The following is a 23,264-nucleotide window of genomic DNA, read 5'->3' as shown; positions in this document are numbered from 1 at the left end:
CGAGTCCGAATGACCCTTCAACAGAGATTACGTGTAGGCTGCTGTGAATGAATCGCTGGTTGCAAGGCCGGTGGGACATGGCCAAGGAGGGATTTTAAAAAGAAAGCTCTTGAGGTCAGTTTATTTGGGGGAAAGTGTCATTGGTGCTGATCCCTTCAGTGCATATAACAAAGTAAATTTCAAATTTAATTTGACGCAAAACTGGACAGTATGGAAAGTCCAGATCTTGCAAATCACCGAGCAAAGACAATCATTACTCAGCTGGATGACGGTCGAAACGTGTTGGCGGAGGATGTGGTGAGTGACTATGTTCAAGGCCAGGACGAAGGTATGGTCCAAAGCTGGCAAACTGAAACAAAGCGCCTTCTGCTTATTTTAAATGGGCACATATTAGTAAGTTTTCATCTTTAATCGTTGATCCAAAACAGTTAACTTTGAAACGATTTGCCTCGGAATATATATTTCCAAGATTTGGAGGGAATTAAACAGCTGCACGATAATGATCAGCTCATTTGAGTTTCTGTTTCTGTGTCACACTAATACTGCAGCAGTGCATCCCGGAAGTACTTACCTAACAGAACGACTGAGCTAAGTGCAGAGGACATCGCTGAGCTTGTGCCGGAGCGCCTGGAACCGATTCGCGTCCTCCCTGACCGCTGCTTAAAATGACAACTGGGTGAGTGTCGCCCTGCAGCGACTGTGTAAAATCTGGCCATTGAACTCGCTTTCGCCATCTCTGCCGGGTTTCTTGAATGGACACATTTAGGGCGAGACACCATGATAACTTTAAGAATGATCTCGAAATAATGTTTATGATTAAAGCATTTCTCGGTATTTTAAAGTTGTATGCCCGCGTTACCTCATTAATCTCAACGTTTGTTTGGAACAGGAGGTGCTTGTTCTTGGTGTTTTGCATTTTTTGTGCTCCGGTCTCCTCCGCCCGTGGTGTTTTCCTGGAAGCTGATCAAAATGTTACGTAAGTGCAGTAGATTTACCTCGTTACTGCTTTTAAAAGCCTTATGTCAACCCAATCGAACAATTCCTGTACTGTAGTTAATTTGACTTCCTATTGAAGTTGACCAGTTGGTCGCTTCTATAATTCTGACTTTTTGATGTTTATTCGGTTTCCACGTTTCGCAGTATGATAAAACTGAGTTCGCATTATAAACCGGAATCTGACCGACGTGGGCAGTACTCCGCAGTTTTAGTTCCACCAATGCTTTAGTGTGTATGTTATATTGACATTCTGCAGCATTTAATTTGCCCGTATAATTGCTGTCATTTGCAGCTACACTAGTTAAGGCCTTACAATTAACCAATGCCCATATCTCTGTACTCCTGCACTCTGCTGAATAATTTATCTGTTCTTGTTATTACTTTAGCATTATAAATTATATTTTCACCATCAATTACCGTTTTCTGTTTACCTACTCATTTGCTAAATGCTTGAGGATCTCTGAAATATACTGGTGCCATATGAACATACTGCTGTTTAATACAACTTCTGCAAACTGGCATTCCATTGTTTTTGAAGTAATTATGTGTAAATCACAGTAGGGAGAACCAGTCACAAGTCCAAGGACTGAGCTGCCTATTTAGTACTGTTAACTTTAGATCACAGTATCTTTCACTTGCAAATTTCTACGGATGCAGGAGATCTGAATAAAAACAAAAATGCTGGAAATACTCAGCAAGTCAGGCAATATCTGTGGAGAGACAGACTTAATGACCCAAATCTTCAGGTCTCCAGATTGTCAGAAACTGGACGTATGAACAAAGAACAAAGAAAAGTACAGCACAGGAACAGGCCCTTCGGCCCTCCAAGCCTGCGCCGATCATATTGCCTGTCAACTAAAACATTTTGCACTTCCGGGGTCCATATCCCTCTATTCTCATCCTATTCATGTATTTGTCAAGCTGCCTCTTAAACACCACTATCGTACCTGCTTCCACCACCTCCTCTGGCAGCGAATTCCAGACACTCACTACCCTCTGCGTAAAAAACTTGCCCCGCACATCTCCTCTATAGCTTTCTCCTCTCACCTTAAATCTATGTCCCCTAGTAATTGACTCTTCCACCCTGGGAAAAAGCTTCTATCTACTCTGTCCATGCCACTCATAATTTTGTAAAATCTATCAGAAGATAGAAGCTGAAGATGCTGCTCAAGACTCTGGAAGTAATTTGCATTTGTTACACTGCAGAAGGAGGCCTTTAGGCCCATCATGTCTGCACTTAGTGCCATTCTCCTGCCTTCTCCCCATAACCCTTTACATTCTTCCTTTTCAGATAACAGTCTAATTCCTTTTTGAATGCTTCAATTGAACCTGCTGCCACCACACTCGCTGGCAGTGTATTCCAGACCTTAACCACTTGCTGCATGAAAAAGATTTTTCTCATCTTGCTTTTGGTTGATTTTTGCCAATTACTTTAAATCTGTGTCCTATCATTCTTGATCCTTTGACAAGTGGTCCCTATCTACTCTGTCCAGACCCCTTGTCATTTTGAATACCTCAATCAAATCTCCTCTCTTCTCCAAGGAAAACCGTCCTAACTTCCCCAATCTATCTACGTAACTGAAGTCCTTTATCCCTGGAACCATTCTCATGAGTCTTTTCTGCATTGTCACATGCCTTCACATCTTTCCTAAAGTGCAGTGCACAGAACTGGACACACTCCTCTGGCCACCTTGGCCACCCCACCTCCCCTGCAACTTCTTCTCCCTGCCCCTACCCACTTACCTCACCTACCCACCCTACTCATTCATCTGTTCACCCATTCACTGAGGCTGAAATAGTATCTTATACAAGTTCAACATAACCTCCTTGCTCTTGTAATTTTTGCTCCTATTTGTTAAGCCTAGGATACTGTATGTTTTATTAACCACTCTCTCAACCTGTCCAGCCACCTGCAATGACTCGTGCACATATACACCCAGGTGCCTCTGCTCCTGTACCCCCTTTAGAGTTGTATCCTTTATTTTACATCGTATCCCCATGTTCTTCCTACCAAGATGAATTACTTCACATTTCTCTGCATTGAACTTCATCTGCCACCAGTCTGCCCATTTCACCAACTTGTCCATGCCTTTTTGAAGTTCTAGGCTATCCTCACAGTTCACAGTGCTTCCAAGTTTTGCATCATCCGCATATTTTGAAATTGTGCCCTGTACACCAAAGTCTAGGTCATTAGTATATATCAGGAAAAGCAAGAGTCCCAAAACTGACCCCTGGGGAACTCCACTACAAACCTTCCATGAGCCTGAGAAAAAAATCTATTTAACCACTATTCTGTTTCCTGTCACTCAGTCAATTTCATATTGATGTTGCTACTGTCCCTTTTATTCCATGAGCTTTAACTTTCACAAGTCTTGTACAGCACTGTATCAAATGTGTTTTGGAAATCCATCAACAGCATTGCCCTCACCTCTTTGTGACATCTTCAAAAAACTCTAGCAAATTAGTTAAACACGATTTTCCCTTAAGAAATCCATACTGACTTGGGTTAGATCTGCAATACTCACCTGGATAGTTATGCAGGAAATGTTACGGAGATTAAAACCTATTCTAAATCCTGGGTAAGTACACAACCGACCCCCTCCTCCTCCTCCAGTCACTCACACTGACTACCCCCCTTAAGCAACCCAACTACCCCCAACCACCCCCCCTACCACCTGACTCTTTCCCCCCCCCCCACCATCAGACCGCTCACCACTCCCAGCCACCTCACTCCCCTGACCACCTCACCCTCCCCAGCCACCTCGCCAGCCTCCTCCCCATCCCACCCCTACCCACACCCACTTATCTCACTCAATTACCCACCCTACTCGTTCATCCATTCACTAACATTCACACTGGACCTTTAAGCTTACCATACGGCAGCTAGTGCCATAAAAAATCCGAGGGATGCTGCGCTGTGCACTTCAATGGAAGCTGGGCTCAGAAGGTCCCACAAGAAATGCAGAGCTGTGTCAAGTTGGTGAAATGTCCGACAATGGTTGCAACCTTTCATTAATCATCTCAACCTGAGACATTAACTCTGTTACTTTTACAGGATTTTTTTAAAGATTGAACAGTAAAGGTTGTACGATTCAACTTGCACCAATGCTTAAATGATTGGATGTGTGTTCTGTAATGAGTTTACTGTTTTTCTGCAGTCTTCCTATCGAGTGGATATATGTAGGGCGAGTATCGGCCTCTGATCAAATACTGCTCACTTTTGCACTGAAACAACAAAATACCAACAAACTCAAAGAACTACTGGAGCAAGTATCAAACCCACATTCTCCCCAATACGGTAATATCCAGAAAAAGTTATGTTTCTTATATGGAGATTTATACGTTAGAAATGCTCATCAGGATATTCTGTGACTTGACGAGTTGTCCAGTGAGTAACTTTATCATTCCAGTCCTAAATTCAATCTCCAGGCACTATTGAGTTCACTTATTTAGGTGGAGGAGGTACTACCATCTTTATACCTGTAAACAGAGCTTCCAGCACACTTATAACATAGTCACAATGACAGAGTGGGAGCAGATATGAGTAATTTCCTGGCTGTAGCCTGTGAACGCTGGCTGACTAAATTGATTATTAAAAAAAGCTCTAAATGTTTACAGACACACTGGCAAATATACCACTATATCTTTCAAAGTCCCCTGATAATCTCTTTCAGGGGCACTAGTTTCTTTAGTTCTATTATTTTAACTTTGAGTTTAAAATGGGATCTATTACTAATAAATTGGGGGATAAAAAAACAATCGGCATGGATTCCAAGATGAAGATTCTGCCTGACTAATCTCGTCAGCTTCTTTGAGGAAGTGACAGCCCAAGTGGACTGTGAGGAGCCCCATGACTTGACATATCTACACTTAAAATTCCACGTTAATTAAAGGCACAGCTCTGGCTATTCAGGCATCAATAAAAAGCTGCAGAGACTGTGGGTATTCATTAGTGGAGTTATATCGGAGAATGTTAAGTACTGAATGGGGTACCTCAGAGTTCAGTACTATTGTTCTAATTCGCACAAATGACATGGATACAGAAGTTCAATGCATAATTGTCAATTTTAAAGATAATACCAAACTAGGAAGGACAGTGGAATCAGCAAGCACACTCAAAAATTACGGAATTAATTGGACAAAATTTGTAACTGGGCAGAAAAATAGCAAATGAATCTTAAAGTAGACAAGTGTAATGTGCTACAGAAAGGAAGAAGAAATAGATGGCCTGGGTACATCCAGGAATGGTGTTGAAATTGATAAGGAGTCTTTGTAGATTCCATGTTAAATTTGTCCAACCAACGCAGAATGGCAATCAGCAAAGCCAAAAGGTATTGAATTACATGGCCAATAAGGTGCAATAAAGGTAAGAGTTATGAACAAACTTTACAGTGCTCTGGTCAGATCATGCCTTGAACACTATCAAGCTCTAATTACCAAGAAAAAAGAAAGACATTCAAGCGCTACAGGTACTGCAGAAAAGAGCTCCACGACTGATCCCTACCTAATGTCAGGGTTTTGTGTTATGAGCAAGAACTAGTGGGTACATTTTCAAACTAGTAAAAGTAAATTTTGGGACCAATGTTAGGAAACTTTTCACACACATTCTTCCTTAACCAAGGTTTCCCACCCACACTGGTTGACAGGGCCCTCAACCGTGTCCAACCCATCTCACACCTTCCTCTCCCTCCCTCCCAAAACCATGATAGGGCCCCCCTTGTCCTCACTTTTCACCCCACCAGCCTCCGCATTCAAAAGATCATCCTCCGCCATTTCCTCCAACTCCAGCATGATACCACCACCAAACATATCTCTCTCCCCCCCCCCCCCCACCCCACTTCAACCGTCGGCATTCCATAAGGACCGCTCCTTCCGAGGCACCCTGGTCCACTCCTCCAACACCTTAACCCCTTCCCACGGCACCTTCCCATGCAATCGCAGAAGGTGCAACACCTGCCCCTTTACTTACCCCCTCCTCACCGTCCAAGGGCCCAAACACTCCTTTCAAGTGAAGCTGCGCTCAATTTGGCCTACTGCATTCGCTGCTCCCAATGCAGTTTCCTCTACATTGGAGAGACCAAACGCAGACTGGGCGACCGCTTTGCAGAACATCTTCGGCCTGTCCGCAAGCATGACCCAGACCTCCCTGTCGCTTGCCATTTCAACACTCCACCCTGCTTCATGCCCACATGTCCATCCTTGGCCTGCTGCAACGTTCCAGTGAAGCTCAACGCAAACTGGGGGAACAACACCTCATCTTCCGAGTCATTAGTCATTTTACAGCCTTCCGGACTTAACATTGAGTTCAACAACTTCAGACCATGAACTCTCTCCTCCATCCTCACCGTTTTTTGATCCCCTTTTTTCAAATATTTATTTTTAAAATTTTTATATATTTTTTTTTATTTTTTTATTTTTTGCTTGTATTTTAGATTTCCAGTTTTTTTTTTGTAATATTTCAGTATTTTACACTACCTGACAAGTATAAGCAAAACTCAAGATGTAAATAACTGACTGATTCTGACCTAAAGTTTGTGACAGATTTTTCAAAATTATTAATAAAAATCACCTCAACTTTGGCTGACTCTGAGAAACATTTAGCTAATTTTTATGAACTGAGTCACTGTCTCACTATTCCCTAGGTAAATACCTCACCTTGGATCAGTTATCTAGTCTGATTCAATCTTCAAAAGAGACTCTGAAAACGGTGTGGACGTGGCTAAGAAACCATGGTGTACAAAGCTGCTCCACAGTCCAGACTTCAGATTTCTTGAAATGTTTCATGTCTGTCAGGTGAGAAAACATCTATGCTGTGGAATGTTCATTACTTGTCTTTTGAGGCATAATTTCATAAGTATTTTTGGGAGCCATACTAAGCTGTTATAAGGGGAAAGTTTGTTAAAAGTTCTGCATTAATTTGAGAGCTACGGAAAAAGTATGTTAAAACAGAGAATTTTATAAAGCTACAGAAACATTTTAAAGAAAAAGTTTGAGCAAACTGTATTCATTGACACAACTCAGTAAGCCTCAGTCTCCATTGCTACAAAAATTAAGAATTGGTTCCACTTGATCTGCTCATGTGCATCACAAGAGGATGACTTTTCATCCAAAAATGGAAAAGCCAAAGTTGGTGGAGCTTTCCCTGATTCAAGGTGGCTTCAAAATTCCTCGAATCACGATCCCAGTAGTTACATCCGGATTGAACCTAACGGTGCCCTCAAGCCAGAGCTTGGGATCAGTCAGAGGGAAGTTTATTAGTTTGGTACATGCAAGTGCAAGCACTTCTTTAGCCCCATTGGTAAAGGTGCTTCTGATTATCTACCATTCTTGGCTGGCAAGGAAGGGATGTCCAGTTCTCTTACCTTACCCTTGAAAATGGCCCTTTTGGCCTTCTGAGCAAAGAACTCAATGAGGCTTCTTTTTAAAATAACTAATAAATCCAGATTGTTTTCCTGCTCTGGACCTCACTGCTGGCACCCATGTACACTATTGTGGAGGTCAGACAGCCTGTAATCACTCAGCGTATCAGTTGTCACACAAACGGCAGGTCCTAGCTGAGGAACAGGAAATAGAACTCTCCTAGCTTAGGAGTCCCAGTTCCTCAACCCTCCTTTGCCTTGTGAAAGACAAAGGGAAATTTTATTCCTTACGGGGGACTGAGAAAAATCTTAGAAACAGCACAGACCTGGTATAACCAGGTCGCTGACATTTCTTTGTGAGTTTGATGAGTCCATTGCCAGAATCCCCATGATATTTCAAGCTCAGTTGCTAACTAAACTGTTTAATGAGCCATTTTTATAGCATCCTGTTTATAGATTAATGTCTTTAAGCATTTTAAAGGAAATGAAGGGGGAGAAGAGGATGCTGAGCAGGTGATAAGAAAGATTAAAGAAGTAGCTAAGTTTTTTGTGAGGTTGAAGGAAAATCAAAAAATAGCAGGACAAAGTTTTTTTGGGAGAGACTTCCAAAGAGTAACAGTGGAGTGACTGAAAGGATGTTCCCCAAGGAGGAAGCCAGGAATAAGCTATAATCCACAGTTGAGTACAGGGTGTAGGTTGGGACAGAGAAGATTCTTCATGCCAAATGGGGAAAGACTGTGGAGGGTTTTAAGAATGATGATGAGGACCTGTAAGTTGCTGAGTTGGGGGCCGGAGGGATAACAGAACATGGCAAAGATGCAGTGGTTCGTGCATGGAACTCAATGTGAGAAAAGATCCAATCATAGATTAGCTCAAGTTTGTGAAGCGTGATTGACAAGGTGAGCATTCTTGATTCTGTTCTTTTTCTAATAGTAACTAAGGTATGGATTAAGATTTTTGTAGCAGAGCAATAAAGGTAGGGGCACAGCTGAGAATATTCCAGAGGTGAAAAATTGCAGCCCTGATAACTTATATTGGCTGTTGGATAGGAAAATCAGCTTGGGGTTGAGCAGATTGCCAAATAGATGTGCTATCTAGTTCATTTCGAGCAGGCAGCTAGGGAAGTAGATGAACCCAGGACCAGAACTACATGGGTGTAGGCAAGAACCGGAACATATGGCTTTCGTTTTGCTGGCATTGAACTCAAGGAAAGTTTGGCTTTACAGTTCAGGGACTGTTATTGAATGAAGTCATGGTATTATTCTGTTTTACAACCTGTATTTCAGCACTGCTGAGAAGCTTCTGGCTGGATCTAAGTTTAATCGTTACACAAATGGCCATCACACCTTGATACGATCTCTGGTTAAGTACGAAATCCCTGAAGAAGTGGCTGAACATATTGATTTTGGTGAGCTATTAAGACAATACCACCTTGGATAGTGTTGTCTATAAATGAAGGGCTTTATTTAGATGCATGGCGTTCGATTCTTTTCTGACTGATTAATTGTTTTCGTTGGACAGCTGTTTTAAGTCAATCAGCTATCTGATTCAGGAATCTCCAAACCAAGCTACTGAGAAATCCACACAGTTGAAGTTTTGATTCATGATGTGGAATATTTATCCTCATCCTAAAGGACAGAGTCTAAAACTTACTTAAAATTTGTCTTTCATCCACTCACAATGTCATTCACCTCATTCTTAATTACTTTGAATTCATCTCTTTGCCAGTACCCTTCTCTTTGGTTTTAGCACTTGGATCTTCATTTTGTAGAAGATGATCAGTGACATTCTGAAACTACCATTTTTAAAAATTCAGTATTCTTATTCTGCATCTTTTGTTATCTTTGTGTGTTGATTTCACCTTCATCTTTCCCTTTGTCAGCTCTGTGTGAGCTAACTAAGAACAATATCTTTCTAAATCCAGCTGAATCCAGTCTTGGTCCTGGCTTTTTCCCATTCTAGTTGCATCTTAAATCTTATCACACTGTGGCTGCTTCTCACCTACCTTTAGCTCATCTACCTAATTTCTTTCATTACTAATAATCAGATCGAGCAGCACATTTGCCATTGTAGGCCTGCTAACAAACTGCTTGAGGCTGATCTCTTGTACACATTTTAGGAGTTCCTTTCTCTTTTTTCTTTCTTCTCTGTCCCAATCGATAAGGAAATAATTAAATCATCTGGAACAATAATTTGGTTACTCCTACTCATTTCTTTAATCTGACTTCAAATTTCTATCATCAATCAATGCTACTTTTAAACGTACTTTCTCCAGGTCATTTTCAAATTTGTATCTCTTCTATGCTTGCCCATCTCCATGTAGTGGGGTTCCAAGGTCTCCAGTAATTTTGTGGCACACTTGCTGTATGCAATTCTCTAATAATCCTTCTCTGAAATAGCCACTATGATGTATGCCAGAGCAGGGCAGTACTTCCTCACTTGGGTTGAATTTCCTCACTTGGCCTCTATTTAGCACCTACCTTGTTTTGATGCAAGGCACTGGTGCTCTTATGCACCTGATGCAACAGCCCATCCTTTCCTAGGTACTTTCCCCTCTGTTCAGTACTAAGTTCACTTTTCACTCTTTACAGCAGCTCTATTTCAACAAAGTTGGGCAGACGGTGGTGTACTGTTAATGTCACTGAACTAGTAAACCAGAGGCCCAGGCTAATGTTCTGGGGACATGGATTCAAATCCCACCATAGCAGCTGGTGAAATTTAAATTCAATTAATAAAATTTGGATTTGAAAGCTAGTCTCAGTAATGGTGACCATGAAACCACCATCGATTGTTGTAAAGACCCATCTGGTTCACTAATGTCCTCGAGGGAAGGGAATCTGCCATCCTTATCTGGTCTGGTCTGGCCACATGTGACTCCAGACCCACAACAATGTGGTTGACTCTTAACTGCCCTCTGAAATGGCCTAGCAAGCCAATCGGTCCAAGGGCAGTTAGGGATGGGCAACAAATGCTGGCCTTGCCAGTGACATCCACATTCCACGAAAAAATAAAACGTTGCATTTAAATAAGTACTTTAATGTAGCAACTTGAGTAAATTATATCATTGTTTTTATGAATATATATTTATTGTAGTTGGGGGTGTGCATCGATTCCCTTCGAAGAAGACTGTAATAAGCAAAGCATGGAAAACTAGCCGGCATACAGAAGCTGGCTTTCACTTGGGAGTGACACCTGCTGTTGTGAGAAAACGATACAACCTTACTGCAAGTGATGTTGGGTCTCATGCGAATAACAGTCAAGCAGTGGCACAGGTATGCTGTTAATCAAATCATATTTATCCCACTGGTAAGTTGCACTTCAGTATGATCCTCTAAACCTCCCTATTGTCTATTTGTTGGAGTAATATTTTGCACTGAGAGATATGCATATTGTCTCATAAGGAAAGGAACCACATTGAGCCTCAGACAACAGTGGCCTTGATAAATATTACCATATTCAAAAGGGGGGAGGTGGACACTGAACAGGAAACAAAGGAATTTGGAGACAGAGAGACCGAAGATGTAGTTGAGGAGGTAGAATTGTGGGAGGCTGTTGATGATGAGGAGAGCAGTAGCACAGTTTCAGAAAACAGAGAGATGCGGTTCAAAAGTCTGTCAGAGAAATGGACACTGTGAACTGGGGAATAGGGTTAAGTATTCCTCCATAGATGGTGGAGCAAGGCCACATATTGTCGTGCAGCCCAATTGGTGTAAATTGAGCAGGATAGATGTGCTAGTGAATAACCTAATGAATTATAACAGGTCATTTTATAAATTTATATCTTTGATTTTTGTCTGACCTGAAAGGTGAAGTTCAAATATTTGCCTGATCAAACTTCATGCATTTTCATTAAAGTGAAATGATGGCTGGCTGTAATAAAAATGATATACTACAGATGAACCGAAGCCTATTTCTGCAAATTAATTGGATCAATTATTTTATCCTTCAGTTCCTGGAGCAATATTTCCACCAGATGGACCTCACAGAGTTTATGCAATTATTTGGTCGCAGCTTTGTGCACCACACTAAAGTTGATAAAGTGATTGGATCCCAAGGAGGTATAAAGGCCGGTTTGGAAGCCAGCCTGGATGTGGAGTACATTATGAGTACTGGTGCAAACATAACTACCTGGGTCTTCAGTAATGGAGGTAGGTTTTTATTGAATTTCTGGGTATATCTTTATATTAGTGTGACTTATTCAGCCAAGCATGAGCCATTTGGTATTTTTAACCGTAGTGGTTTTGGTTTGAGAGCTAATGAAGCCTCATGATACTACTGCTCTTGCACAGCTGGTGACAGATTTTAGCCCGGTAGTTAGTCATGTGGGTCCAGATCTTGCACTCAGCAGAAATGTCGGGCGCAAAGTTTTCTGCATCGCAATGGAACTGCCCGTTTTCAGCTGGGACATCTGATCCTGGCTGAAGCAGAAATGGGCCAGAGCAGCCTCCCCAGAGTAAGTCTAGCAAGTGGAGGAGAGTGGAAGGAAGGAGAGGGCATGCCCTCTTTTTACGATACCAGCTACCACATTCAGGTAAGTTTTTAAAGGTCTCAAGTCTTCTAAGGAATGAGTGTGGGTAGGTGGGCAGTCAGGTCGGGACTGTGGTCGATCAGTTGGGGGGTGGGGGGGGGCGGTCGTTGGGACGGCAATCTGGTCGGGGCGGTGGAGTGTGGGCCCACGTGACTACCGGCTAAATCTGTCACAAGCTGCAGTTGGGCTGGGGGTTAGGTCAGGTTGGGTGGGGTAGTCGGGTCAGGCGGTGGTTGGTTTTGGGTGTTGATGGGAGAGAGAGAGTCGAGTTGGGTTGGGGTGATTTGGGGTGGTCAGTTGTGGTGCTTCGTTCAGTAATGCTAGCTAATCTGATTTAGACCAGGTATTAACCATTTCCTGGGTAATTATGCAGGTAAATCCCGCAAATCAGGACCAAGCCTCTGACCCTGAGCTCAATGTCAGAGGCTTTCATGTAGTGTCTGAGGCAGCACAAATTAGCCCATTGGAATTTTAAACTTCCCAGGCAATTACAACACATGTACACATGTCAGAACTACCACATGGTCCCAATGCGCATCATAGATTTAAATCTAGATTTTGCTGCTCCGGACATTGGAAAATTTGGACCATGATGTTAGTGACATAAAATTCACATTTATTTGTTATAATATGAAAGCAAAATACTGCGGATGCTGGAAATTTTAAATAAAAACAAAAAATTTTGGAAAAACTCAGCAGGTATGACAGCATCTGTGGAGAGAGAAACAGAGTTAGCGTTTCGAGTCGGTATGACTCTTCAGAGCTAAAGTAGAAATGTGATACCCCCTCCTACACAGTATAAAATCCATCACATTTCTATTTCTCTAAAGCTCTGAGGAAGAGTCATACAAACTCGAAACGCTAACTCTGTGTCTCTCTCCACAGTTGCTGCCAGACCTGCTGAGTTTTTCCAGCATTTTTTGTTCTCATTTTATTTGTTGTAAATTTGCTTTTATTAAGAAAATTATTAGATCCTTTCCAATGGCTTGCTTTGTCCAATAAATTATTTTGTGAGTAAAGTTTTTAAAGTACAGAGATCTAGACTAGAGGGAGAAAAGATATTGTGGGGGATAAATCCAGTTTTTTTTTGTTCCCTTTAGGCTTTCTTTAAATGTCTCTGCTATAGAAGTGTCCGCTTGTATACAAGCTTTTTTGGTTGGCATTGTGATTTTTTTTTTAAAATTGATGTGCCAAAAAAGCTGGGACTCTGGTCAAGCCAGAGGAGAGTGACTTTCCAGGCCTTCAGTTTGCTTTAGTATCAGTCATTGGAGGAGATTGATGGGCTGGTGAGGGCAGAGGTGAATTAAGGAAAACTGTTTAATTGTTAATTGGATGCTTGGACACCTGCCTAGCAACGAGTCTCTTGTTTCTTTAATGTCCTTTAATTGGAGACTTTACGTTTAAGGTGTCCCTGGAAACCAAAATGTAGCCCTTGAGAAAATCTCAACAAGAGCCCTCAAAAAAAAAATTATTTTGACCCCTGTCTGGAAGGGATACTTGCTGAACAATTGTCCAATACATATTACAATAACTTCATTGAGAGTGAGGAGAGAAATTAGGAGAGTATTTTTAAAATATTGTTTTCAGATAATTCAGTACTTTGCCACAGGGAGTAATTGAGACCAAGAGCATTGCATTTCTTAAAGGAAGAGTAGATAAGCATTGGAACTAGGCCCAAGATTGGAGTGACTTTTGACACCACTGTGTCAGCTAATGAGTTGGAGGTCAGGTGGGACAATAACCGGAGGACTTGGAACCAAACAGTAAACTTTATCTGAGTTACTACTGACACAACTATGTCAGCCAGTGAGTTGAATGAACTGGAGTGCTGATGGGCCTATTCAGCATCCTGAATTGGGTATATTCTGAAATTTGTAAGTTTTCAAAGAGCTATACATCTTCCCCAACCATATATGGTTCAGAATGATTTTGTAACCTTGCAACTAGGAGATCAGTAAAACCTTGGCAGATGTCATATCATAATTTGGGGATGTGAAAACAGTCAGAACTTTTAGTTCTGTTAAACTGAATTAACCTCCATTAATGCTGACGTATTCAGCTGCTTGCTGCCCAGACAAGGAAGTTTCTGTGACCATACCATAGCTGAGTTCTTGCAGAAAGTAATGGTCTTTATGGGACAGAACTCCCCAGCTGTTCACTCGAAAACCGCAATTTTCTATATGTTGGCAAATTGAATTTTGTATTTGGAAACTTCTGGCCACCACTTCCTTTTGAGGGGTTTAAGGTTTGGTGTGTGTGAGAAGATACCAACATTAGTCAATTCCTTTCCATCCCCCACACACTCTGGAGCAATTTATAATGCACTGTAACTAGTTTGCTGAGCAGAACTGATAAGTCAAGAGTGTCCCAAGGGACCTTCCAATGTGTTTGTGTAAATTCAACATTATAGTTTTTACTGTTCTTTGGTTGCCTTAAATTCTCTCTACTCTAAGCTGATTCCTTCATACTTTTATCCTTCAGTTTACAGATTGTCAGAATGGTTACATGGAAAGATTTTATTAACTATTGTTGATCTGTACAGGAAGACATGAATCTCAGGAACCATTTCTAGAGTGGATGATGTTATTGAGTAATATGTCATCTATTCCATGGGTCCACTCCACCAGCTACGGAGATGATGAGGACAGTCTGTCTATGGCATACATGGAGCGAATCAACATTGAGTTAATGAAGGCAGGTGTCCGTGGACTCTCTATACTGTTCGCATCTGGTAATTTTTTTAAAATCTTATGACAGATTGCTTCTAAAGGATTTTTTTTGTTTTTAATCCAGTCATCACATGATGCACTCGAACTTGGAATCAAGAGTGCCTTTTCTAAAGATTCGTCATAACCTAACCACTTCAGCTACTGTGATTATTGGAAATAGCAAGACCTTCACTTAGTATCCAGTTAAATGTGAAGAGAATATTTGAAACTTGTTAATTTTAGGTTCTTTGCACTACACGTTTGAAATTAAAGGATCATTTGTTTCTAATTTCTAGCTTCACTGCAGTCTGACATATCACTGTCTGATGGTCTGCTTTCATTCTAGTAATAATTTATTGTGTCTTGTACTTCAATCAGTTTGGCTCTTAAATCTAAACTCCCATAAATTTATGGCAAGAATATGTATTGGCTTGTTTAACAATCAGACTCTTAACTAGTCTCTTAACTACATCATCCAGAAGGGTATATTTTGTTTGCATTTTTGGTGCAGTCCTTTAGCAGATGCAGTAAAGATTTGAATGTTGACAATCAGAATTAAGTCTGTTTTTCTCTATAGCTCTATCACTAGACATCAATTAAAAATAGCAAAATTTACTAATAAGACATTAAAGCTCACAATATCCTAAATGATTAACCTTTGGTAAGTACTGGTGCTTGTATTATGTATATGTACATAACACATTTCGGACTGATTTTAAACTCCCATCCAATAATAGAATGGTGCAGACAGAGGGGTCAATATGTTGGTGACTTTACAATGTGTTCCTGACATGTTTGCATCCCCACCTTTTGTAGTTGCCTGAATTTAGTCAGGGAACAGAAGGTCATCTGCCCAGAGGAGTAGGGGACTAATTTAAATGGCAATGTTGCTTTCCCACAACATTATCGAGACATGCACACCAGTTCCCACACTTGAGTTAATATCAGGGAACCGATGAGCATTGAAATGGGAGATAAAGTACGGCATGTCATTTACATACTAAATATACAGCATAATAATATTTTTTACATCTTGTGAAAGTTGTTAAAAGCTGACGGAAGGAGTGATGACAGTTAAACTTTAACATTCATTTGCCTTATGTGAAAGGTGATGATGGTGCAGGCTGCAGAGAAGTTAGAAGAGGCATAAATACCTTCCGACCAAGCTTTCCTGCATCAAGGTAATGTCTCACAAAACTGCAGCTTTTTTTAATGGGTAGGTATGTGGTATTCCAACACAACATCTGTTTTGCAAGGTCAAACACTTGAGTATTCTAGCTAAGAAATATGCATTTTTCACACCTTAACATTTGATTCATTAAGTGACTCTTAAAATCACTCTCATTATATCATTTCACAATCCATTATTGTTCTCTAGCAACAATTAATTTATTTTTTAGTATTCTAGATAAAGCTTGAAATCTGGAATTTCTTCTAACCTAATTAATATATTTGTTGCAAGAACCAATTTTGAACTCTTAATGTGCCAAACTATAGAATTAGTAATAAAGCAGAAGTAGCATACTCCAATGCAACAAAAAAATTGAGATCCACATTGATGTCAAGAACTTCCAATGCTCAGCTTGCCTATGTGGGATATCTCAGAGGTTAAATGTTTCCCCACACTAAGGGAATCAAAATTAAGAATGCTTGTCACCCTGACCTATACATAACTGGTTTCAGCACTACATTAGCAGAGACCTGATAGAAGGGGCTGGCCTGTCAAGTGTGATACAGAACCTAGAATGGGAAGCAGGGAGGAAATATCAGGGGAGATTTGGGGCCCCCACCCAAAGCTACGATGAGGGGGCCCAAACAGTTTCAAATTCAGGTTTCAGTTGAATTCGGTTGGTGAGCTCCAGACACCATATTGGCTGCTTCATTGCAGTGTCCTGGTTTTAGTTAAATGAAATCAACTGGTTTCTACACAAAGCCAGTGATAAGTTTGAGAGGGGGTTTACTGACCCCAGGGGCACAAGAACAAGACAGAAGATCTTTGTGTTATGCATTCAAGCTCTTCTTCCCCACCCCCAGCCCCAACAGCTGATTAGGCTGCCCAATGCCTGCTATTGCTTGGCCTAGCATGCCCAGCATGCACTCTGCCCATTTGTACCTAAAGATTGCTATCCAGGTGTTATAACCACCGCTATCTCAATATTTAAACAGGCTACCGTCAGTTATGACTAAGTATAGTAGGAATGCAAACATGAAGGCCTACCTGAAAATTGGATCAGGTGGGCCTTGGATGTCAAAGGAATGTTCAAAGTGCCCAGTGAATATTTGGTTGCTCAATCTTTAGGCAAGATACAAGTAAGTGGCTGCCAGTTGAACGTTGCTTGTATTGTTTTATGCAGTCGTTTATTTAATCCATTAACTGTTTAGTTTTGATCAATTATATCCATACAATAGACAACATTTAAAGGCCATTGATTGTTACAGAAGAAATGGTTAAAATGATGGATTTCAGAAAGAAATTCTCAGCATAGAGCATTGCATTGGAATGAACATGTTTGTTGTGTGTGATGCCCAGCCATAACCAATTATAAAAATTCTTTCAGTCCATATGTCACAACTGTGGGAGGAACTTCTTTCAAGAATCCTTTTCAAATTACAGCCGAGGTCACAGACTTCATCAGTGGTGGTGGATTCAGTAATGTGTTTAGGATGCCAGACTATCAGTTAAGTAACCAGTTGGTCACTAGATTGATTTTTGTTTTACTGAAGGTGACTTTCTAATTTCCCATATTCCCAGATGATGCAGACAGGATTCACCCAAGATAGTTGCAGGAAGTTAGCATGTTTCAGTAATGTAGTGGTGTTGAATGTTTCACCTACTGCACCAAATATTAAATGTGCTTAGAATATAAAGCCTCCATTTGTGTCTGCTTGGTCATACCAGAACAAAACCCTGCTGACTTGCTGATTTGGATTAAGCTGGTTTATTCTTGATGCAGTTTAGCCTGATTATTTATGATTCCAAAGCAGCTCTAGTAAAAAAAAACAGTATAATTTTTCTTGAGTTTTATGAAGTACATTAGAATTTCCAACAAATGAATCAGTTGAGACTTAATTGCATCTTTAACTTTGAAATGTTAACAACATTAAAATGATGGGAGAATAATGTTAAGAATATTATTTGTTTGAAACAACGTTTTTAGATAGAATACATGCCTGAGCTGAGGGAAGGAGGCAGTATATACCAACACGAGGATTAAATTGCAGTACCATGTTACTGTTGTACTAGTTGAAGAATTAAAGTTTGAACTGGCAGTCTAGCACACTATACAAAAGTACTTTGTATGGAGCACACCAGCACTTTTCACACTCTTACTATGGGGAAGTACTAAGCACGAGATTATGAGTTTAGCATATGGGGAAGTACAAACCAGTATCCCTCCATTCCTTCGTATGATGCACTAGTGCTCTGACATGTTTTAATGAGCTGTTGTATGTGAAAAAGAGTAGAAAACAAACAAGAAACATTGTGCTTCAGTCTTCCAATAAATATTACAATTTTTCCTTCTAAATTGTCAATGTATTCTTGTTGTTTGACCAAATGTTATTTATAACCTAGTAAGGTAATCACAAGTAACTGTGCTATCAAATGTTTTGTACTGAGTTTCATCAATGTGCTTGTCCCTGGAATGGTCATGCACCAGATTCCAAAATGTCATAAGATTAATTTTATTAAGCAGAGTACAAAAAATTGAAACTAAGGCAAAGATAATCAATTCTTCCAAAGTTGTACTGTTCATTACAAGATATTAATAGGTTTAAAAAGTCTAGGTTTCTTCTGAACTTTTATAAATAAATTTGGTGTGTTTAAAGTAATTGATGTGCAATATCATTTCATTTTACAGGCTGCTGCTGTGAAGTCTTACCTCAAAAGGATGAAATCACTTCCCCCAGCAAGCTACTACAATGTTAGTGGCCGTGCCTATCCTGATGTAGCTGCTCTATCTGATAACTACTGGATTGTAAGCAACCTAATCCCAATTCCTTGGATTTCTGGGACATCAGTAAGTTAAATCGTTATTTACCTTCTACCTAAAACCCCTTAGCCCAGGGGTTCCCAAATTGTGGGGCGCAACCCGACGAGCAATGGAGATGGGCTCCAAGGATCCACCATGTGCACCAGAATTTTTTTTTCTTGCTGGTCCCAGTTCGCTGAGAGGGAAGGGAATGAGCTCTGAGGCAGCATCAGTGCCTGCCATGAGCACGCCCAGTCTGTTTTTGCTGGCCCCAGGTTCCCTAGGAGGGGGGGAAATGTGCCTTCAAATGACAGGATCACATTAATCAATGGAATCCGGATTGGAAGTTAAGTGAGTGGGGAAGGGAGGTCATGCTGCAACTGGAGGGTTGGGGCTAAGAAGGAGCCCCTGTGCAGAAAGTTCCAGAACTCCTCATAAGCATGGTGCTTCTCCACTCCGAAGCTGAACAGTTAGGTCTACTTGAGTACGTAAGATAAAATTGGTTAAAAGCACAGATTTTCATATGTATATGATGTTTATCTTTTAATAGGCAAATTTTAATAATTAGGTATTGAATGTTACCATCCTACTTTTTTTTGGCATCTGTAGTTACACCAATTTTGAAGCATCAAAGTGGGGTCATAGTGGAAAACATTTGGGAAGCACTGCCTTAGCTGAGATAAAATTTACCACCGTAGTCATAAAAATCCGGTTCCGTTTATCCACAGGTAGACCCAGTGTTCACCACATTGAAGTTTAACCATAATTGCTATTGATTGCTATGCTGACTGAGCTTTAATTATTGATAAAGATCTTGAAAGCTAATTAGTTAATTTGCTAAATGTGAGATTTTTGTTATTTTATCGAATTAAATTGTGAGATTTTGCTTTTCTCTGCAGGCGTCAACCCCAGTCTTTGGTGGGGTCTTGGCTCTCATAAATGATCACCGGTTCCAGAAAGGTCTTCCAGCTCTTGGTTTTGTAAACCCATTGCTTTACAGTTTACAGGAGAATGGCACATCTGGAGCATTCTTTGATGTAAGTTAAAACAAGACTATTGATTCTAAATTGCTGCCATTTGTTTAATGTCTGATGTTTTCTAATTTTGAAATATATTATGGGTTCCTCGAGGCAGTGTACTGGTATTTTGTGGTGTATGTAAATGTCGGGGATACGATTATGGAGTTTGCAGATGAAAAATCGGCCGAGTGATCGATAGTGAAGAAGAAAGATGTAGACTCTAGGGGGATACTTACTGATGTCCCAGATGGACTGATAAGGTGGGCAGAAAAGTGGCACATGGAATCCAATCTAGAAAATTCCACCCAGAAAAGTGAGGGAATGCTTTTTGCAGAGGGCAGACAAGGCAAGGGACTACAAAATAAATGGTAGGATACTGAAGTGTAGAGGAACAGAGGGACCTTGGAGTACATTGTCCATAGATGCCTGAAGATAACAGGACAGGTTAACAAGGCATATGGGATCCTTTCCTTTATTGTCCAAGACAGAATATAAGAACAGTAAGGTTATGCCAGAACTGTATAAAACACTAGTTAGACCACAGCTAGAGAGATGCATATAGTTCTGGTCACCACATTACACGAAAGATGTGATTGCACCAGAAGGGTATAGAGAAGATTTTTAAGGATGTTATCAGGACTGGCGAATTTTAACTATGAGGAAAGATTGGATAGGATGGGGTTCTTTTCTTCAAACAGAGGAGGCTGACAGGAGATTTAATTGAGGCATATACAATTGAGGAGCCCGTACCAATGAATAGTAAGGACTTATTTGCCTGAGTCGTCAATAACCAGGATGCATTGATTTGAAGTAATTGGTAGAAGGATTCTGGGGAGTTAAGGAGGAATCTTTTCATCAGAGAGTGAAGGGAATCTAGAACTAGCTGCCTGAGAGAGGGGTAGAAGCAGAAACCCTCATTGCATTTAAAAGTATTTGGATGTGCAGTTGAAATGCTGTAACTTACAAGGCTACAGCCCAAGAGATTAGGCTCAGTAGCACTTTTTAATTTGGCCAGCATGAACACTATAGACAGAATGGCCTCTTTCTGTGCTGTAAATTTCTATGCTGAATTTCACTTTAACTGGATGACGATGTCCATTCTGAATAATAACAGTAAATGTTTCTAGTTTGAAACAGTGTCAGTACAGCAGAATCTGAGTCAGCAGCTATACTGCAATAACTATGTGCCTTAATCCCAATAATAATGCTCCTTACTGCACTAATTTGAGATTTCCAGTTCCCATGCAAGGCAGACTCTTTTGTTGTCCATTATTTTCAAATTGTGGATGGCTTTGTGCTGTGACTAAACCACACTAAAGAAGAGATTATGACTCTCAATACATAATTCAATTAAGAGTCTTTCATCTGATCACAGATCTAGATCTAATGTGAAAGCGTATCTGAAAAGGAACTGAAGTGAGGCAGTCCATTAATAAATGGATGGTGGTGATGGTCAAGCCAGAGACTCTAGCCCGGCATGAATTTTCTTTTTCCCCAGTCGGTTCCTCAATGGGACAGCTTTTCACTGCCCTGATTGGCCATTCAATGTTATGATCTGCTAATTAGGGTCTTCCATGCACAGGCTTGTAATGAAGGGGGTAATTTGAACACGTGCTGTGGTGAATGGCAGGACAATCCCAGGATGAGTACCGTGGGTCCATTCCTATTTAAGAGGATCAAAACTATTGTGGACAAAACCATTGCACGCCCCACCACTCATCAACTCTCTCACCCACAACATTGCTCTCCCCCCGACATCAGGATCCATTTTCAGCTGCTCTGCTCCTGGTTCTAGTTCTGAACTGAACCGTCCGTCCAGCAGCTTCCTGCACTGACCAACTTCTGCCACTCGATGGTGCCTGGTCAATCACAAATTACATTATGTATTGTATTTAATGATTTATTTTACAAGTTATTTCAGCTAGGAATGCACATTACTGCACACATCCAGTACAGTATTTCAACTTGTGGTTCCTTTGAACATTTGTCACCCAGAAAAACTAAACCTTGGCTTTAACATCCATGATCCTCTTACAGTCCTGATTTTCAGGAACACAACCACAACTTTTAAGTGAAGACTCCCTGTATTTTGATTAGGTTCCTCGGTGATTGTTGTTTTACAACATGTAGAATCCAAGATGTGATCGTGAACAGAAGATTTACTTTGTGTGACTACTTTGCTGTATATTGAATAAAGTACGTTTAGAATGTGAGTGTGTTGACACACTTGCTTTACTTGGCTCTGCCTATGAAAGCTTAGTCTTAAATACAGAGCATAGATGGCTGAGAGTACTGCAACATTTTTCATTATCTGTCCCAATTCCAGTAGTGAAAAGCAGACACACTGGTGAAATGCCTTGTACTGACAAAAATATTTTAACTTTGAGACAAGATGCTGAGTCTACTCTTAACTTGATGGCTGGAGAATAGAACTAAAATGCCATCTTGGGTGTAGAACATAGGAAATAGGAGTAGGCCATTCATCCTGTCGAGCCTGCTCGGCCATTCAAACAGATCATGACTGATCATTTAATTTCATGCCATTTTTCCCCATTATCCCTATTCCGCTGATGTTATTGGTATTCAGATATTGAATTCTGTCTTGAACATGCTCAATGATTGAGCTTCTGCAACCCTCTAGGGTTAAGAATTCCAAAGATTCACCGCCCACTGAGTGAAGAAATTCCTTCATCTCAGGCTTAAATGGCCCGCCCCTTATTCTGAGTGTGTGTACCCTGTTTAAACATAAAGCAGGTCTTCTGGTTACATTCTTGATTCTGAATTTTCATAATTTTCTCTTCAAATCATAGGTAACTACAGGATGCCACTTAGGTTGTCTGGATGAAAAAACTGAAGGAAAGGGATTCTGTGCTTCGCTGTCTTGGGATCCTGTGACAGGTTGGGGGACACCTAATTATCCAGAGCTACTCAAGGCACTCCTTGTAGGCAACGTTGATGATCCATGACCTAAAACCAGTCACAATCTGAATGCTATTCACCGCACCCTCCTCCCAAATGTTGTAGTTTAATCCATTTTTAAAATTTAAAGTTTTATAACAATCTTAAACTATTTGGGTTTTTTTTGTATAAAAAGGAATATGCAAACAAAGGCACTGATCAGTATACTCAAATAATTATTGTTTTTTTCAATGCTGCTTAATGCCACTCACACTATGTCCAAATTACTGTTTGAATTGAGATGTAATATTTAATTCATTTTTAAAAATTAAATAATTGATCAAATATGTACTAACGAAATTTAACCTGATGTATTTTGTAACTGGTTGTCAGTGATATTGTCTAAGCTTTTAGCTGAACTTTAAATGGTCAGTTGGCAGAGTCTGAAATATGGCACCATTTGAATATGCTGACAAAATACTGTTGTAAGATTTTATTTACATAATTTGTACATCATTCATTAAGCAGTACAGAAATAAAGTGCATTTAGAGATGCCCACATTTGGCAAATCAAAGGTATTTATACTTAGAGGTTTTGTTTCCAGTCAGTCTATCCTGAATGATCAGGCACCATTTGTGGATCAAATACATAGTGAAGATAACGGTAGATCTCTTCAGCTCGTTGCTGACCAATCTTGCCTCCATAAGCTATTTCAGCCACTGAACTAGAGTGAAGGAAAATAATAAGCTTGTCAAATAACAGGGTTTCCACATAAATAGTGAAA

At 40.4% G+C, this 23,264-nt stretch overlaps 2 protein-coding genes and 1 long non-coding RNA gene across 7 annotated transcripts in view; 1 reads left to right on the top strand and 2 right to left on the bottom strand.

The window, feature by feature from the left end:
- Nucleotides 1-643, bottom strand: part of LOC144693040 (uncharacterized) — a 63,923-nt gene extending 63,280 nt beyond the window's left edge. The window contains exon 1 of the long non-coding RNA XR_013579453.1: nucleotides 572-643. This is a non-coding gene — a long non-coding RNA (uncharacterized LOC144693040). The remainder of the gene's footprint in view (nucleotides 1-571) is intronic.
- tpp1 (tripeptidyl peptidase I) lies at nucleotides 547-23,038 on the top strand. 3 transcript variants are annotated; one of them, XM_078562332.1, is made up of 13 exons: nucleotides 547-676; nucleotides 890-976; nucleotides 4,155-4,294; nucleotides 6,639-6,789; nucleotides 8,642-8,763; nucleotides 10,449-10,627; nucleotides 11,305-11,503; nucleotides 14,426-14,614; nucleotides 15,700-15,772; nucleotides 17,150-17,270; nucleotides 18,452-18,610; nucleotides 19,462-19,599; nucleotides 22,392-23,038. In XM_078562332.1, exons 1-13 carry the CDS (start codon nucleotides 666-668, stop codon nucleotides 22,545-22,547), a joined length of 1,725 nt encoding a protein of 574 aa, XP_078418458.1. In that variant the 5' UTR covers nucleotides 547-665; the 3' UTR covers nucleotides 22,548-23,038. The 3 variants fall into 3 exon arrangements, 2 of the variants coding, with proteins under 2 accessions (XP_078418458.1, XP_078418456.1); XR_013579452.1 differs by lacking the exon at nucleotides 547-676 and having other exon boundaries at nucleotides 700-976; nucleotides 17,150-17,274; XM_078562330.1 differs by lacking the exon at nucleotides 547-676 and having other exon boundaries at nucleotides 714-976.
- The window catches only part of fancm (FA complementation group M), a 117,869-nt gene continuing 117,563 nt past the window's right edge, over nucleotides 22,959-23,264 (bottom strand). For 2 of the 3 annotated variants that reach the window (XM_078562324.1, XM_078562325.1), the window contains exon 23: nucleotides 22,959-23,204. In XM_078562324.1, coding sequence (XP_078418450.1) covers nucleotides 23,090-23,204 — 115 coding nt within the window. In that variant the 3' untranslated portion in view covers nucleotides 22,959-23,089. The remainder of the gene's footprint in view (nucleotides 23,205-23,264) is intronic. The other variant, XR_013579451.1, reaches the window with a different exon arrangement.

This window comes from Cetorhinus maximus, chromosome 18 (genome assembly GCF_964194155.1).
Source record: "Cetorhinus maximus chromosome 18, sCetMax3.hap1.1, whole genome shotgun sequence".
Classification (NCBI taxonomy): domain Eukaryota; kingdom Metazoa; phylum Chordata; class Chondrichthyes; order Lamniformes; family Cetorhinidae; genus Cetorhinus; species Cetorhinus maximus.
This window is presented reverse-complemented; position numbering and strand designations above follow the sequence as displayed.